Raw genomic sequence first — 17622 nt, forward strand, 5'->3', positions numbered from 1 at the left:
TCTTCTTATTATTATTTTGGTCGCGACTTTGAATCCACTTTTGACCCCCTGAACGTCAACGAAAAGTCAATTTTATTGGACCCAAAATTCAAGGTTGGTGAAAAATGTATTATTTTGATGTTCAAAAAAATTAATGTATCAAAATGACTCAATAGCGCCACCTCAAAATTTGAAATACATTGCGGCAATGAGAGACCTTTTTCATCGTAGACAAATGAAATTTGGTACAAACATAGAACATGTCAAGACAAGTAAAAAATTATATTATGACCCCACCCTAAACCCTACAGGAAGTCGGCCATTGTGGGCGGAACCCCATTTTTTCAAAATTTTACCTCTCACATTTGGATTTTTTGCGCCTTGGATTTTCATTCAACAAACTTGCAAATTGGTCAAAATGAACTAGACCCATGTGGGATTATAAGCAACTCTTTTGGAATTTTCTAAGTAATAAAATGTGGGTGTGGCCAGCCTGCAAAGAAAAAAGACGTTTTTTACAGGTTTTAAATGCGTGTAACTCACACAGTTAGTGTCCTATGTCCCGGCAGGAATATACTTTTTTATTCAAACTGTTGATCTGAACACATAGATATACAATTTACACAGGTCAGACAATAAATTGCTCCACAGCGCCCCCTTGAACTTTTGAATTGGACCCAAAAAATTGCTTTGACATAAACATTTGAAATTCGGCAGGGACATTTGGCTTGGCAAACTGAAGAAAAAAGCCAATACAACATACCTCTATCGGCAACTATGTTACCGTGGTAACATAATAAATGTGTCATTGAAATGAATGGGGTTCAGATTACTGGACTTTGTTGTAGACTAAATAGATGCTCTACACTCACCAAACTATGGCCTAAAATTCAAAATTGGCAAAAAATTTAGAATTCTCATGTGCAAAAAAATTAATGTGTCAAAAAGACTGAATAGCGCCCCCTCAAAATTTGAAATACATTACGGCAATGAGAGACCTTTTGCATCGTAGACAAATGAAATTTGGTACAATCATAGAACATGTCAAGACAAGTAAAAAATTATATTATGACCCCACCCTAAACCCTACAGGAAGTCGGCCATTGTGGGCGGAACCCCATTTTTTCAAAATTTTAACTCTCACATTTAGATTTTTTATGTCGTGGATTTTCAGTCAAGAAACTTGCAAAATGGTCACAATTTACTAGACCCATGTGGGATTATAGGGAACTCTTTTGGAATTTATGGAAGCTATAAAATGTGGGTGTGGCCAGCCTGCAAAGAAAAAGTATGTTTTTTGAAGTTTTAAATGGCCCGTAGCTCACACATGCAGTTTCCTATTTTCCGGCATTAATTAACATTTTGTTCAAAATCTTGATCTGAGTGCATAGATATGCAATTTACACGTATCAAATATTACATTGCTCCACAGCGCCCCCTTGAAATTTTTAAAGGGCACGTAAAAAATTACTTTGTCACGAACATTTGAAATTTGGCATGGACATCCCTACTCCGATACTGAACAAAAAAGTCAATTACACCATACTTCTATTTTGAAAGGTGCTGCCATGACAACATCTGACATTTCTCTTTGAAATACATGGGTTTTGGTCTACAAGGATGAAAAATAATTACTTTGTCATAGACCATTGAAATTAGGAACACATATTCCTCTCATCATACTGAACAAAAAAGCCAATGAACACATACCTCTATTTCCAACCGTGCAGGCGTGAAAATGTGATAAATGGTGTCATTGGAGTGAATGGAGTAGTATTACTCAGTAGCTGATTTTGGGGGGAGGAGCGATGTAAGCGGGAACGAAAGGCAGGAACTCCGCGGTGGCATGTACCCCGTGGTCGCAAGGGGTAGCGAGGGCCTTTATCACTGCTTGCAGTTTTAATTATTATTATTATTATTAATAATAATAATAATACCAATAACAATAATAATTATTATTATTAAAGCTGCGCGTGGTGATAAAGGCCCTTGCCACCCCTTGAGACCGCAGGGTACATGCCACTGCAAATATCCTGCCTATCGTCTGTGCTTCCATTGCCCCTCCCCCCAAAATCAGTGTCTAAATGAGAGACCATTTCTGACATTGTCACGTCTGCACAGTTGGAAATAGAGGTATGTCCTCACTGGGTTTTTTGTTCAGTATGTTGTGGGGAATACGTTTGCCAAAATTCAATGATCTATGACAAAGGTTTTTTTTTCAACCAATTTAACCAGAACCTATGTATTTCTATGATAAATGCTTGACATTATCATGGTAACACGATTGCTAATAAAGGTATGCCCTCATTGGCATTTTTGTTTAGTGTGAGATGACAGATGTCCATGCCAAATGTCAAAGGCCTGTGGCAATGTAAATGTTTGGCCTCCATTAAAAATTTCAAGGGGGCGCTTTCGAGCAATGTAATGTGTCAGGTATGTTAATTGTATATCAAAGCATTCAGAAATTTATTATGGAGAAAATGTATATTAATGCCAGGGAATAGGACACTACATGTATGACTTATACATATAATTGAAATGGCTTGTAACTGCACATGAGTCAAGTTCATTTTGACCAGTTTGCAAGTTTTTGAATGACAATCCACTGTGTAAAAAATTCAAAAGTGGCCAAATTTGGGTTTTGCAAACAACAGCCAACTTCCTGTAGGATTTAGGGGGGAGACTTAATATAATGGTGCATTCACACCAAGGCGTCAGGGGGGGTTGAGTTTACATGCAAAGTCTATGGTGGATGTGCGTCTTGGCCACCCTGTATTTTTGCAGGGAATTTTCAAGCTTTAGGGTGGTGCGAATCTGGCGTTGCCGCGGTGCATTTTGAGTGTTCACGCGTTGTACTCAATGTTTTCAGACACACCCGCTGTGTAAGGAATGGTAACACTTTTCCTTCTGGGTTCAGATTCCATGTTGTCCTGTTTTTTACCTCTCTTCGATCTATTGAAGGCCCATTTTAGATATCCACAAGCAGAGAGGGCTTTCTCCACATGTTGCTCCTCCTTTACTTTTCCCTCTGTGTTTGTGGGAACCACTTGAGCTCTGTGTTGTAGTGTCCGGATCACTCCGAGTTTGTGCTGCATTGGATGGTGTCAGTCAAACAGCAGGTATTGGTCTGTATATGTAGGCTTCGTGTAAATTTCTACCTGGAGTTGCTGGAGTCGCCGGTCCTCTTCTATTGTTACTGCACAATCTAAAAAGACCAGTTTGTTCTCCTTGGCTTCTTCCTGTGTGAACTTGATGTTTGGATCCACAGCATTAATATGTGCAATAAAAGGCTCCAGATCCGGAATTTTGATTTTGGTCCAGTTGTCATCCACATATCGAAACTAATGTGTGGGTGGAGTACCTGGAAATGAGGCCAAAGCCTCCTGTTCAAATTGGGGTTCCGCCCACAATGGCTGACTTCCTGTAGGGTTTAGGGTGGGGTCATAATATAATTTTTTACTTGTCTTGACATGTTCTATGTTTGTACCAAATTTCATTTGTCTACGATAAAAACGGTCTCTCATTGCTGTAATATATTTTGATATTGGAAGTGGTGCTATTGAGTCATTTTGAAAGAATAATTTTTTTGAACATCAAAATAATTAATTTTTCACCAAACTTGAATTTTGGGTCCAATAAAATTGACTTTTTGTTAATGTTCAGTTGGTCAAAAATGGCCTCAACGCGGTAAGTATAATAATAATACTAATAATGGAATAATGCATTTTCCATCCATTATTTTTCTCCTAAACCATAACAGTCATGTGACTCTCTCACACTGTGCCTCATCAAAAATAAGGCCCCTTTGAAATCTTTCACAAGTCCACAACAAATAGATTGTCTTCTACGAATTTTTATAAATAAAATTTGAAGAAGGCGCTAGAGTAATTTTATGAGATAGAGCCATGATTTGCTTACCATTGCGTTCAGCTTACGAATGTGCATAAATGCTGTATTTGCGTTTTCCCAACAAAAAATGTGTGAAAGAGAAATATTTTATTGAAATATTCCAAAAATTGCGATTTTGTTGAAAATTCACCCTGACCACATCCAAAGTCATAATCAAAATGTAATTGATAATCTTTAATCACACATGGGTTTAGTGGGATTTGGCAAAATTTGTGTTCACGATGAAAGCTGTGTGAGGAGATGTCCTAAATGTGAGGGTGTGCGCTTTTGTCAGTCCTGGGTTTGATCTAATATAGCCGACTTCCTGTACATTTTAGGGCAGGGCCATAATATCATTTTTGTCATGTCCTGACATGTTCTATTTTTTGATGCAAGTTTCAGATTTTTACATTGACTTTTCCGGGTCGGGCTCCCATTGGCCCAATGAAAATCAAAGTTTGAGGTGGCTCTACTGAGTTGTCTTTCGTTATTTTTTCTCGGGGTCTTTGGTGACAATTAGAGCTCATCGAGTTCTAATTTTTGGTACCACTCACTTCCATGTCGGGGCGTGTGTACTACTTGATTTTTGCCATTTTCCAGGCTCTGGACGCAGTTTTCTTCTAATAAAGAAGAAAAGAAGAATGAAAATTTAAGCTAGAGTCATTTGACTTTCTAACATTGTGCCCCATCACGATTAAGGCCCCTGTGAATTTTTTCCCAAGTCCATGACAAACAGATTATCTCATAAATATTTGAAAATAAATATTCAAGAGGGCTCTTTAGAGCCATTTTGTGAGATAGCGCCTTGATTTTCTTATCATTGCGTTAAGCGTGCAAATCTGCAAATCTAACCCTAACCCTAATGCAGTATAGTTTTTTTCCAAACAAAAAATGCGTGAAAGAGAAATACTTTTTGGAAATTTTTCAAAAATTGTAATTGTGTTGAAAATTCACTGTAATCGGTAAGGAAGTATGATGTTGAATGTGGTATTTTTTTCTTCCAGGATGGAGAGAATGACTCGGGGACAGACGAAGAGGGGAAGCCCAAACCAAAGCGTCGTCCTCGGCCTGAACCTCTGATCATCCCCCCCCCGCGCCCCTCCTCCTTCATCACCCCATCTGTGTACTCCAGTATTACTCCTTACCAGTCAAACCTGCGCTCCCCTGTACGCCCACTGGATCCTCCCCTGGTGCTGCCGCCCTATACACCCCCTCCCATCCTGTCCCCGCTCAGAGGGGGGTCAGGGCTCTACTTCTCCACCTTCCTCTCAAACATGGCCGCCGGGACACAGGCGCTGCCCCCTCAGGCGACGCCCAAATCTGCCACTGTCAGCCTGCTGCGCCTAAGTGAGTGGCTTTTCACAAACTATATACATTATATATATATATATATATACTGGACAAAAAAAAAGACAAGAGCAAAAGTTGTAAAGGCTGAGTTTGATGTTACTAGTACTAACACATAAAAAAGCAAATAAAAGTAAAAATAGCAATAAATGGGTTTAAAAAAGTAAATAACTAAAAAACATTTGACAAATATTATATTGTTATTCATTAAATCACCTACGCTATTTTCTGATTTAAGTTATAATGTTTCCTCCTCACAAACAGACCTGGAGTTGTGTTTTGTTTCTTTCACACATGTGTAACACACAAACCCTGCATATTTAGGTTCTTCTCTCAAACAGAAAACACTCTGTTCCACCTTGTTATATCATGTGGTAATACAGGAAGTGCTCCACTGTCTTTTTAAACTCCATACATCTTCACTACATTCATTTGGATAATTTCAACTTTGGGGATGTAGACAGACTAAGAATAAAGGGTTACTCAAACATGTGAATGAAACAAAACACAATTCCAGGTATGTTTTTGAGCGGATAATAGCATTATAACATGAGTGAAAGCCCACAAGAATCAATTTTGTGCAATCTAAGACCTTTAAATGATTGAATTATTGAAACTATTTCTAAAATTAAAAAATGAAGAAATAACTTAATGAAAAAGTTACACTAGCAAATTAATTTTGAAAGTTAGTTGGTAGTGTAAGCTTACTGTAATGTAACACTGTTATTATAAAGTGTAACCATACTTTTAATACAATTGTGACTCAAAAGTGACTCTAAGAAATCTCTCAGTAATCTCAGATATTTGCCCTAACTTTGTGACTGAGTACAGAGCTGTGCACCCTGAACAGCCTGTAAGGGCCTTTTGCACAGATGACAAAGAACGTTCTCTTTACTATTGTTTCACATAAAGGATGTAGTTGCCAGGATATTTTCCATTCACAGAGTAACAGGACTCCATTGTCTCTATAAGAGCTACAAGTAGACAGAGGCAAAGTTTACACGCATGCCAAAAACCTAATAATAATGGCTTACACTTTACAGGCTTGTCAAAGCGCTACACTACAGTCATTATTCATTCATTTCCACACTTGGTGATGGTAAGCTACTATTGTAGCCACAGCTGCCCATCTGCACCATCGGCCCCTCCGACCACCACCTATCATTCACACACACACCACTTTCATACTAGGCAATGTGGGTGAAGTGTCTTGCCTAAGGACACAACGACAGAACTTGGTCCCAGCGGGACTCAATCCAACTCGATCTAACCACTGAGCCACTGTCACCCCTAATCATTATCTAATTATCTGAAAATGATGCAATAAAGGACAAAAGAGAAAATATTAGAGTCTGAAAAGTTTTGCAGAGGGCATCACGTTATCACATTCTGATATGACATCTCATTCTGATATGACATCACATTATCACATTCTGATATGACATCACATTATCACATTCTGATATGACATCACATTATCACATTCTGATATGACATCACATTATCACATTCTGATATGAAATCACGTTCCAATGTAACATCACATTCCAAAATTAAATCACATTGCAAGATTAAATCACATTCCGATATGACATCACATTCCAAGATTAAATTACATTCCAAGTTTAAATCACATTCCGATTTGACATCACATTATCCCATTCTGATATGACATCACATTCTGATGACATCAGATTCTGATGACATCACATTCTCATATGACATCACATTATCACATTCTGATATGACATCACATTATAACATTCTGATATGACATCACATTATTACATTCTGATATGACATCACATTCTGATATGACATCACATTATCACATTCTGATATGAAATCACGTTCCAATGTAACATCACATTCTAAGATTAAATCACATTGCAAGATTAAATCACATTCCGTTATGACATCACATTCCAAGATTAAATTACATTCCAAGTTTAAATCACATTCTGATTTGACATCACATTATCCCATTCTGATATGACATCACATTCTGATGACATCAAAATCTGATGACATCACATTCTCATATGACATCACATTATCACATTCTGATATTTCATTTCATTTTATTTTTGTAATGCCCAAAATCACAACAACAGTTGTCTCGAAGGGCGTTCATGTTTTGGTTGATGGGGGAAACCGGAGTACCCCATCCAGACACGGGGAGAAACATGCAAAACTCCACACAGAAAGGCCTGGGCGACCCGGGGATCAAACCAAACCTTCTGCTGTGAGACATGAGTGTTGCCACTCAGCCACCGTGCTGCCTACACACAAAAACAAACAGGAAAATCAAACAACAGGAAAAATCTGAGAAAACAAGAAAAATCGGCCAGACGAGGTGAAGGAGAGCTGGGCGAGGAGGATGAGAGCCAGGCGAGGAGGAGAGGGAGCCGGGTGGAGGAGGGCCAGGCGGGGAGGAGGAGAGGGTCCAGCTGTCATCGGGGCATCTGAAAGAGTTACACTCCACAGGGGGAGTGGGACAGGGGACAACAGAATAGCATTGCTGATGAGAAAATAGGAGGAAGCAGAGGATAGTGCTCAGGTTGCCATACTTCCCCCAGCTAGTTATCTCCTACTGCAGCCTGTCTTATCCCGGGATTTAATGTCACTCCCAGCCAATCTGGTCATAGTTAGTTCGGAGTGACATTAAACTAAGTAACCTGGTCATAAGCTATACCGAAGAGGAAGGTTTTAAGACTGGTCTTAAATACAGAGACTGTGGGGGCCTGTTTAACATCAGCAGGGAGTTGATTCCATAGCACAGGAGCTTGGTAACTGAATGCTCTCCCTCCCACTGTACTTTTGGACACTCTAGGAACCACTAATAGTCCTGCATTCTGAGAGCGGAGTGCTCTGTTTGGCTGGTACGGGACAATAGCATCTTGCAGATAGGATGGGGCCATACCGTTTAGGGCTTTGTATGTCAGGAGGAGGACTTTGAATTTGATTCTAAGCTCGACAGGAAGCCAGTGCAGATATTTTAGTACAGGACTGATGTGGTCTCTTCTTTTAGTTCCTGTTACGTCATCACATTCTGATGACATTACATATGACATCACATTCTGATATGACATCACATTCTGATCATGGCTTATGGGAAATTGTGCCAAATTTTAGAATGATATCAATGCAATGATATCAAAAAACAATTTTTTTTTAAGTTTTTTTTTCTGTGGTCTCAAACTGGTGTATGGATCAAAGGGAAGTTTTTTTATTTTTTATTAAAGTAATAATTATAATTCATAATACTTTACATTGTATTCTTCAGCAAGTACAGCCAGTTCAGAAGAATCTCCTCTTACTATCGTCACTGATGCCACTCCAGTAAGCCTTGAGCCGTAAGTCCTCCTCCCCCTTTTGTAAATATTAAAATACACTGCCTGGCCAAAAAAAGTCACCACCAAAAAAAAGGTCACACACACTAATATTTTGTTGGACCGCCTTTAGCTTTGATTACAGCATACATTCACTGTGGCATTGTTTTGATAAGCTTCTACAATGTTACAAGATTTATTTCCATTCAGTGTTGCATTAATTTTTCACTAAGATCCTATATTGATGATGGTAGAGTCTGACCGCTGCACAAAGCCTTCTCCAGCACATCCCAAAGATTTGCAATGGAGTTAAGGTCTGGACTCTGTGGTGGCCAATCCATGTGTGAAAATGATGTCTCATGCTCCTGAACCACTCTTTCACAATTTGAGCCCGATGAATCCTGGCATTGTCTTGAAATATGCCCGTGCCACAAGGGAAGAAAAAATCCATTGATGGAATAACCTGATCAATCATTATATTCAGGTAGTCAGCTGACCTCATTCTTTGAGCACAGACTGTTGCTGAACCTAGACCTGACCAACTACAGGAAGCTCGTACCTATTTGCTTAGTTAAATCCAGGTGGCAGCTTTTTTTTGGGCCAGGCAGTGTATATATCCTATAGGCCTGTTAGGTTCATAAGACCTTCTTGTTTTCATACATTTGAGATTCTTATAGTCTGACCTCAGCCAAAAATACAGGTCTATAAAAATATAAGGACTCTAAGAATCTCAAAATGATCAACTGTTAAAATACATCTTTATTAAATCTTGTGTACAACCGAACATTTTGTTGATGTGCCCAGGCGCATCAACATCGGGCAGCAGTACCAGGCAGAGATCCCGGATCTACAGAGCCCTGGGAGATGTGAGCAGGACCTGCATAAAGCTGATCTGCTGTGGTGCCCCCTGGAGGACCCCACCGCAGGGGGACAGGACCTGGGTCAGTATGAGCAAAGGGAGGGGCACAAGGGTTAGTTTTATTTAGTTTTTTATATTTGGACTACTGTATAATAGAGATGGGAGTGAGATAAAATGGCCATGAGATTGTGTGCTCATGTGTAGTACAATATCGCAATATATTTCCAAACCTTTAAAGAGGAGGTATTTTGCAAAATTTACTTTTTGGAGCTTTCTCCGAAGTTTTCCTCATCAAAAACATGCCAGAAGGGGTTTTATGTTATCCATGCACATTTGAGTAATTTAGCCATCTCTCCTGGGCCCTATTTGAACCCTCTTTAGGGTTAGCAAGACATGTTCCTGCAAAACAATTTTCCATGAATATACAAATCATGACACAAAACAATACAGTACAACTTCACAAACCTGATGTGATGTAGTAGTTTCATTAGAGGGATGCATGCTGATTGGGCTGTGGTGTTACTCTGAAGGGGGATTGCAAAGTAAGGGGGGACTCAGAGCATCAGAAATGAAACAGAAATTTATAAAACATGTTCATATGTTTTTTTTTGTGGGGGCATGGGTGACGTAGGCTTGTGGGCAGAGCATTGGATAGGACTGTACTGCTAACTGTAAGAAGGGTTTGAATTTCAGACATGCATGAATGATGTCTAAATCCACTTCAGGCATGTTTTTGATGAGGGAACAATGTTATAACGTGGTAAAAATCTCCGAATAGTTGGTCAGTAGTTTCTACTAGGTGAACACTGTGTTAGCGGGTAATATTTTATACTGAGTCCTTGTTCTGTGTGCAGTGCGTGACCTGATGAATATGGCGTGCTCCAGTGTTCTCAGGGGAGGAGGAACCAACCAGGAGCTGGCCCTGCACTGCTTGTTCCAGAGTGGAGGAGATGTGCTGGTGAGACACCTGCAGTCAGCTGGGAAACATGGGGGAATGGGTGCAGTTTAAAGAGGGCAGGGTATAATCTACTATATATATATATATATATATATATATATATATATATATATACACAATTTACATTAGCTAATACCAATCTGCGCCATCGGCGCACCTCTGACCATTCACGCACACACCACTTTCGTAGTGTCCTTGACACAATGACAGTCCCAAGAGGGACTTGATCCTCCAACCTTTGGGTTGGGGGACCAAAGCTCTAACCACTGAGCCACTGTCGCATGACTATCACACAGTAATAATCATGTACAGTGTGTTTTCAGTTTGCAGTGTGTGTTTACATTTTGAAGTGTGTGTGTTTGTTCACTGTTTGCAGTGTGTGGTTTGTGAATATATATTTATTTTGACCCATACCACTTGTTTTGACTATTTTATATACAAATATACATTTTATATTGTGTTTCGATATGATATATAAATGTACAGTAATAGAGCAGCTAGGTGTGCAGATTGCAGATTCCTCTAAGTGTAAGCTTTCAGTAGAGGCCTCATTGATGTCTGTGGGTTGAAACATTCAAAAGTTATTGCATTTTTTCCAAACGTTCTACAAATGTCTCCATTTGGATAGGTTTGGAGAGGCCTGGATTTACTATTGATAAAATTAGTGTAAAAATCTAATTTTTATAGGTATTGACCTTAAATTTGAAATGTAAGTGGTCAACAATATTTTCAGTTGAGATTTAGTGTATTTTCATCCCCAGTGACCTACTGCAGGTTTCTACACCTTCATTTTAACAAATAAATTTAGGCGAGGATGAGAAAAAATATGTATAGTGTATAAATGCTCAGCAGACAAACTTACAGTCATTCTGACACCTGTGGGTGTGTCGATGTCTGCTATTGTCCTTTCTGGGAGGGAGACCCCTTCTCTGTGGACTACCTTTCTCTGTCTTTCTCACCATCCGGCTACACTTCTCAAGCCCGAATGACATTCCAATGTCTGTGCTGTAGATCCTGGTGGTGTGGATCAGTGAGTCGATGTCTCGTTCATTCTTAGTGTACAGCTTGATGTCATCCATGTAGAGGAGGTGACTGATGGTGGCCCCATTCCTGAGTCGGTATCCATAGCCAGTGTTGCTGATGATTTGGCTGAGGGGATTTAGACCTATACAGAACAGCAGTGGGGACAGTTCGTCTCCCTGGTGTATGCCACATTTGATGGTCACTTGTGCAAGTGGCTTGCCATTGGCCTCAAGGGTGGTTTTCCACAACCTCATCGACTTTGCAATGAAGGCTCTTAGAGTCCTGTTAATGTTGTACAGCTCCAGGCATTCAGTGTGTGTTCCATGTGTGTGGCATTGAGTCGTAGGCTTTCTTGTAATCTATCCAGGCAGTGCACAGGTTCTCTGGTATCTTTGCCGATGCCCTTCTGCGTTGTGCTCATGTATTGATCCATGTTCCCACTTATCTTAGATGATGATGCCTGACATGAGCTTCCATTTTGTGGAGAGACAGGTTATTGGCCGATAGTTGAATGGGGTACCCTTTGAGGGATCCTTCTAAATCAGGATCGTATGCCCTTCCAGGCGTTCATGGAGAGCAGTGAGCTTCTTTAGCCAGTAGGCGTGGATCATGTCAGGGCCTGGTGCGGTCCAGTTTTTCATGCCTGAGACTCTTTCCTGGATTTCTGCCACTGTGATAATACTGGATTCTGTTCGGGGAGGTTGCTGTGGTCTTCTCTCAGAGCCACCAGCCACTGTGCATCGCTGTTATGATGCCTTCTTCTCCCATATGCCTTTCCAATACTGTTCAATACTGCTCTGGTGTTGTTACCCTGCCATTGAGCGTACACTTTCGCCGGTTGAGTTGCGAATAGACGGTTTATTTGTCTGGCTTCATTATCTCGTGTGTACCTCTCTAGGCAGCTGGCCAGGGCTTGGAGCCTTTGTTTGGCAGTTTCAGATATGGACATCTGGTTGTACCTCTTGGGTACTTTACATTGCACCTCTCTGGGCCTCTGACAGTTGGCTCACTTCCCTCCGCACTGCCTTGATTTTAGCCTCTAACTGTCGTTTCCATGGTGGGTATAGCCAAGCATCTCTAGGATCACTACTGCTGAAGTGTATATCAGCTCATTGGTCTATGTGATGTGTGATGGTTGTTGAGGTAGCGATCGCTTTCAATGCTGCATTCACATCTTCAGATGGTACTTCACTTAGTCTCTGCAGGTGGTGTCGGGGTTGCCTTGTTTTCATTCGGGCCATGATCTTATCTTTATCTTATATATATATATATATATATATATATATATATATATATATATATATATATATATATATATATATATATATATATATATATATATATATATATTTGTTGATGAAGTCATCAGGAATAGCAAAGAAAGCAGTCTTGCATGCCTCCCAGAGTTCATCAAGATCCTTTGGTTTTTGCCTTCCATGCTTCCTCTTTCATTCTACCCCAGACATGCTCAATGATGTTCATGTCTGGTGACTGGGCCAGTCCTGGAGCACCTTGATCTTCTTCGCCTTGAGGAACTTTGATGTAGAGATAGAAGTATGCGATGGAGCACCATCCTGCTGCAAAATTTGACCCCTTTTATGGTTGGGAATGTAAGAGGTAGCTAATACTTCTTGATATTTTAGGCTATTGATATTGCCTTCCACCCTGCAAATGTCTCGCACACCCCCATACTGGATGTAACCCCAGACCATGATTTTTCCGCCACCAAACTTTTTCTGGGTGAGTCTTGGATCCATGCGGGCTCCAGTAGGTCTCCTGCAATATTTGCGGCTGCTGTGATGTAATTCAACCGAGGATTCATCTGAGAAATCCACCTTCTGCCACTTTTCCAGTGTCCATCCTTTTAGAAGGCTGTGGGCCTTGGCAAATGCCACACGTTTTTTTAATTGCCTTTTGTTTAGTGCTGGTTTCTGTGCACTGATTCGACCATGGAGGCCATTTCGAGACAGAATTCTCCAAACTGTTCTGGTTGACACAGGGACTTGAGGTGACCAGGCCTGGTGGAGCTCTGCTGCAGTGGAAAAGGGGCTGGCCTTGGATTTTCAAATCAACAAACGGTCCTCCCGAGCAGTTGTCTTGCGGGGTCTGCTGGACCTGGGCTTGTCAAAAACATCTCCAGTCTTTTCAGATCTTTTTCTTATTCTTTGTACTTGACGCTGAGACACATTGAAGGTGTCAGCCACCTCAGCAGTGGATCTGGTCTTCAGCCTCTTGATAATTAACGCTTTGGTCTCAGGGTGGATCTTAGGCATGTTGTCAGAGGTCAAGTTGCAGTTAATGTGGAGGTCTGGTGTCCTGGGGTTCTTTTTATACACACCCACTAATTGATTGATCAGTAACTGATCACAGGTGAGGCTGTAATCTAGGATTGGGTGCATCATATGACAAGGCGACAAGACTTTTGCCTTGCCAAAATCTGACCTTTCTGTGTTCATTAAATGATCAGTGTAGCATTATTTATTTTAGTATATTGAGCATAATTTGGGAGGGTTTTAGCTTTCATATGAGACATTTCTAAAACCAATCAATTAATTTAAAGTCAGGTTATAAGCTTTTATTTCTACAAAATGGATAAGCGACAAGACTTTTGTCAGGGACTGTAGACTGCTGGTACCGATACAAACCGGGGATTTGGCCAGGTGTGCCCGAGTTGGGAAAAATACCAGATGGTGAGCTAGGAGCCCTACAAAGAACCAGAACATCACACGATTAGCTTGACAACCTCTGCGGTCTGGTAGGAGGCTGTGCAGCCTGTCCCTCCCAAAGACTCAAACACACTCACATTTCTATAACCTCAAGGACCCCTTGATCAATATATGGACATTTAAGCCCACATCAGTGGCAAACCATTTTTGTTTATTGTTATCTTTTCCTTTGTGTACCTCCTGTTTTGGGGAGATATTACTGAAAGTGTTGCATTGTGCGTTGCATTGTGTTATTGTGAAACAAACTCTAACTCCAGAAGTGCCCTTAATTTGCCTTAACTCAAAGGTCAGATATTGAGACAAAATCTTTCACTTTCAATATATGGCACCAGCCACTAAAAAGTAAATCTGTGACCTCTTGTATTATTATACTGCTCTCCCACCTTCCAGCGAGCCGATACCTATTTCTTCTGGTCCAGCCCAACTCAATATTCAAATCCAAAATATTAATTCACCCCTTCCTGAGTCACATGTGCTACATATATGCTACATAAATGTGGTGAGCTAGCCAGGAGGTGGTGTAACAGTTAATAATACATGTTTTGTTTTGCAGCCTCACCAACCCTTTACAACATGGACATTTTTGAGTCCCGCGATATTAACATTCAAAACGCGGTTACTGTGAGTGCCAATCCTAAATGAGAAGTTGATGAGGTAGAAGATTTTATGCTGCAATACGGCGCTATAGAGCGTTCAGTTATGATAAACTCGCCTGACTCTGAATATCATGAAATGTTTGTTGTTGAGTTTAAAATGTGTTTTTAAAATTTTGATTTATGAAATCCAGTACTGCTGTACAGATTTAAACCTGCACATAATGAATACTGCATTAAAAACCTGTCAAAAGTTCATGCTGCAAGTGTAGGTTGCACAAACACTAAGACTTACCTTGCTGACTTAAAACAAGTGACTAAGATGTCTGGTCAAGATTTTGTTGAAGTGTTACAGGAGCTGATGACTCAAATAAATGAAGCTGTAACTGAACTGCACCCTGTCTCATCAGAAAGCACCAAGTAGAACCCTGTCACTGCACCAGATCACAAAATGATCGGCGCTCTATTTCCACAACTCAAAATGGCTGCCGATCCAGTTTCATCAACAAACAACCTGGCTGCTGCTGCTGCTTCTTCCCCCCGCCTTCCACACAACCTGCGGTTGGAACAAGAGCAGGACTTTCAAGGGACATATCTGCTGAAGTCAATCCATCAGAAATGCAGAGATATGTAGTTGAACATATTGTAAAGAGTGATGACATTTCCATGCGCTCATCCCACAGACTGCACACATTCTCCGGAAGAGTTCCCCTCCCACAGCATAAGGTGGCCTACGATACATGGTGTTCTGGTGTGGACCTCATTCTGAAAGACCCTGCCATTTCAGACATCCAACAATCCAGGCACATCCTCGACAGTCTTCTGCCACCTGCTGCAGACGTAGTGAAACATCTCAGCACAGACCTGCCGGCAGAAACCTACATTCCTCATCTCGACTCATGTATGACAGTACAAGGAGAAGAGCTCTATGTTAAATTCATGAGCACTCTGCAAGACTCCGGGGAAAAAACATCTGCATATCTACACCGGCGGCAAGTAGCTCTGAGTCTAGCCATCAAGTGGGGAGGCGTGAAGCCTAGTGAGCTCAACAGGCACCTGCTCAGTCAATTCTGCGGTGGATGCTGGGATGACATCCCCATCTCTGAGCTCCAGCTGAAGCAGAGGAAAACAAATCCACCCCCATTTTCAGAATTGCTGATGCTGTTGAGACCTGAGGAGGATCATGAAGCAAACAAGCCTTAACGGATGAAGCAACATCTGGGAACATCTAAGCAGAGAGTTGCTACTGAAGCTTAGTTCACAGTGGAAGAAGATGGAGTGTGTGCTGCCATTTCCTCACTCTCGAAACAAGTGGCGGAACTACAACGACAGCTGGCCGCTCTCACTATTTCCCTGCTCATCAGTTGTCTCATCCAGTCCCAAATCTACATCCACGACAGAAGATGCCGGCATCATCATTATCATGTCTGAAGCCTGGTTTCTGTTTTCGCTGCGGAGAAGATGGACACATCAAGCCACAGTGTGTGAACCGTCCTAACTCAGCACTTGTTGTTGAAAACAATTGAACAACAAGAAGCAACAGTGGCAGCAGCGAAATCAACCTCCAAATGAGCATTTAAACTAGAATCAGTTCTTGCCGTGGGACACGGGAGCTGTGCAGGACCCACACTGTCCTGCCAGGGAACAAAATTCCAGTGACTGCCTGTGTTACATTATAACTCTGTCACTTTCTATTTCAGGAAACAGTGGGGCGTCTGATGCTGCAGGACGTGCTCTTCCCTAAAGACCACCCCCTGTGCAACTACCACTACTCAGGTCAGGACTGGACTACACCTCAAACCAACTGTAACCAATGTGTTTACACTATACACATCCACAAGGAAATCTACATCACTGAGTGGTTTTATTTAGGAAATAAATATAATGATAATAAATATATTGGGTTCTATCTAGGGATGGGCCGATATGGATTTTTGATGGACTGATAAACGATATTTAGCTTTCAGATTCCATAGTGAGGCCCACAGCTTTTTTCTTAAGTAAAGATCACAAATTCACTTTTCACTTTTGCAAAAATAAGAACAAAATGTATCTGGAATATAAAATAAGTTGTCCACCTATCCACCCTTTGCTTTGTTGACAGCACTGCAAATCCTTGGCCTTCTCCCCTCTTCTTGATGAATTCACATGAAATGGTTTTCACTTCACATATTTCCCCTGTCAGGGTCAACAAAATGGTAAAAGTGGAAAGCTGTGATCAATGCAAATGGGAAAGGCTATTTTTGAAATCCATTACAAGGCCCAGAAATTAGTAAAGATCACAAATGAACTTTCACTTTCGTAAAAATAATAGCAAAATATTTTGGAATATAAAATAAGTTGTTACATGTTTGTATTGCTATTTGTACACATTAATGTGTTCAAAACGGGCAAAGAATGGGGCAATTAAAAAAACAATTAATATTGATTATTGATAATGGCCAATACCCATATTGACAAAACAATATTGATATTGGCTGATAGATACTGGAACCGACATATCACCCATCCCTAGGTCTATCTGACATTTTTCTTATTCATAGTCTCGTGTCTTGTGTACACATTTATCAAGATTTTGTCTGGTTGGGTAATTTTTCAGGTTTCTATTAGCAAAAACCCATTGTAATAACCCATTCTTATAATTCTTCTGTCCTTGTGTTCTGTGTTAAAGCTGCTAACCCTATAATTTAGACCTCTATATACTGTACATGTTGTGAAATGCCCCTGTCTGTCATATGCCCTTCCTTTGTCTCCATGGGGTCTTATTCTGTGTAAAAGCTGCTAACCCTGCATTTTAGACATCTACAAACATGTTGTTGTGTATTAGTTAAACAGATCATATTTTAAAGGTTGATGCTCTTGGACATGTTGAAATTGTGCCTGCGTTATGTGTCAGGATCGGACAGCTGGACTCCAG

General features: G+C 40.6%; 1 protein-coding gene across 3 annotated transcripts in view; it reads left to right on the forward strand.

Annotated features, from left to right (window-relative positions):
• Positions 1–17622, forward strand: part of mideasa (mitotic deacetylase associated SANT domain protein a) — a 55729-nt gene that overhangs the window by 17448 nt on the left and 20659 nt on the right. For all 3 annotated transcript variants that reach the window (XM_055232082.1, XM_055232081.1, XM_055232083.1), the window contains exons 4-9: positions 4872–5214; positions 8501–8570; positions 9351–9487; positions 10260–10363; positions 16406–16481; positions 17602–17622. The exon at positions 17602–17622 is cut by the window's right edge and continues 68 nt beyond it. In XM_055232082.1, the coding sequence (XP_055088057.1) occupies positions 4872–5214; positions 8501–8570; positions 9351–9487; positions 10260–10363; positions 16406–16481; positions 17602–17622 (751 nt within the window). The remainder of the gene's footprint in view (positions 1–4871; positions 5215–8500; positions 8571–9350; positions 9488–10259; positions 10364–16405; positions 16482–17601) is intronic.

Source organism: Periophthalmus magnuspinnatus, chromosome 24 (assembly GCF_009829125.3).
Source record: "Periophthalmus magnuspinnatus isolate fPerMag1 chromosome 24, fPerMag1.2.pri, whole genome shotgun sequence".
NCBI classification, from domain to species: domain Eukaryota; kingdom Metazoa; phylum Chordata; class Actinopteri; order Gobiiformes; family Gobiidae; genus Periophthalmus; species Periophthalmus magnuspinnatus.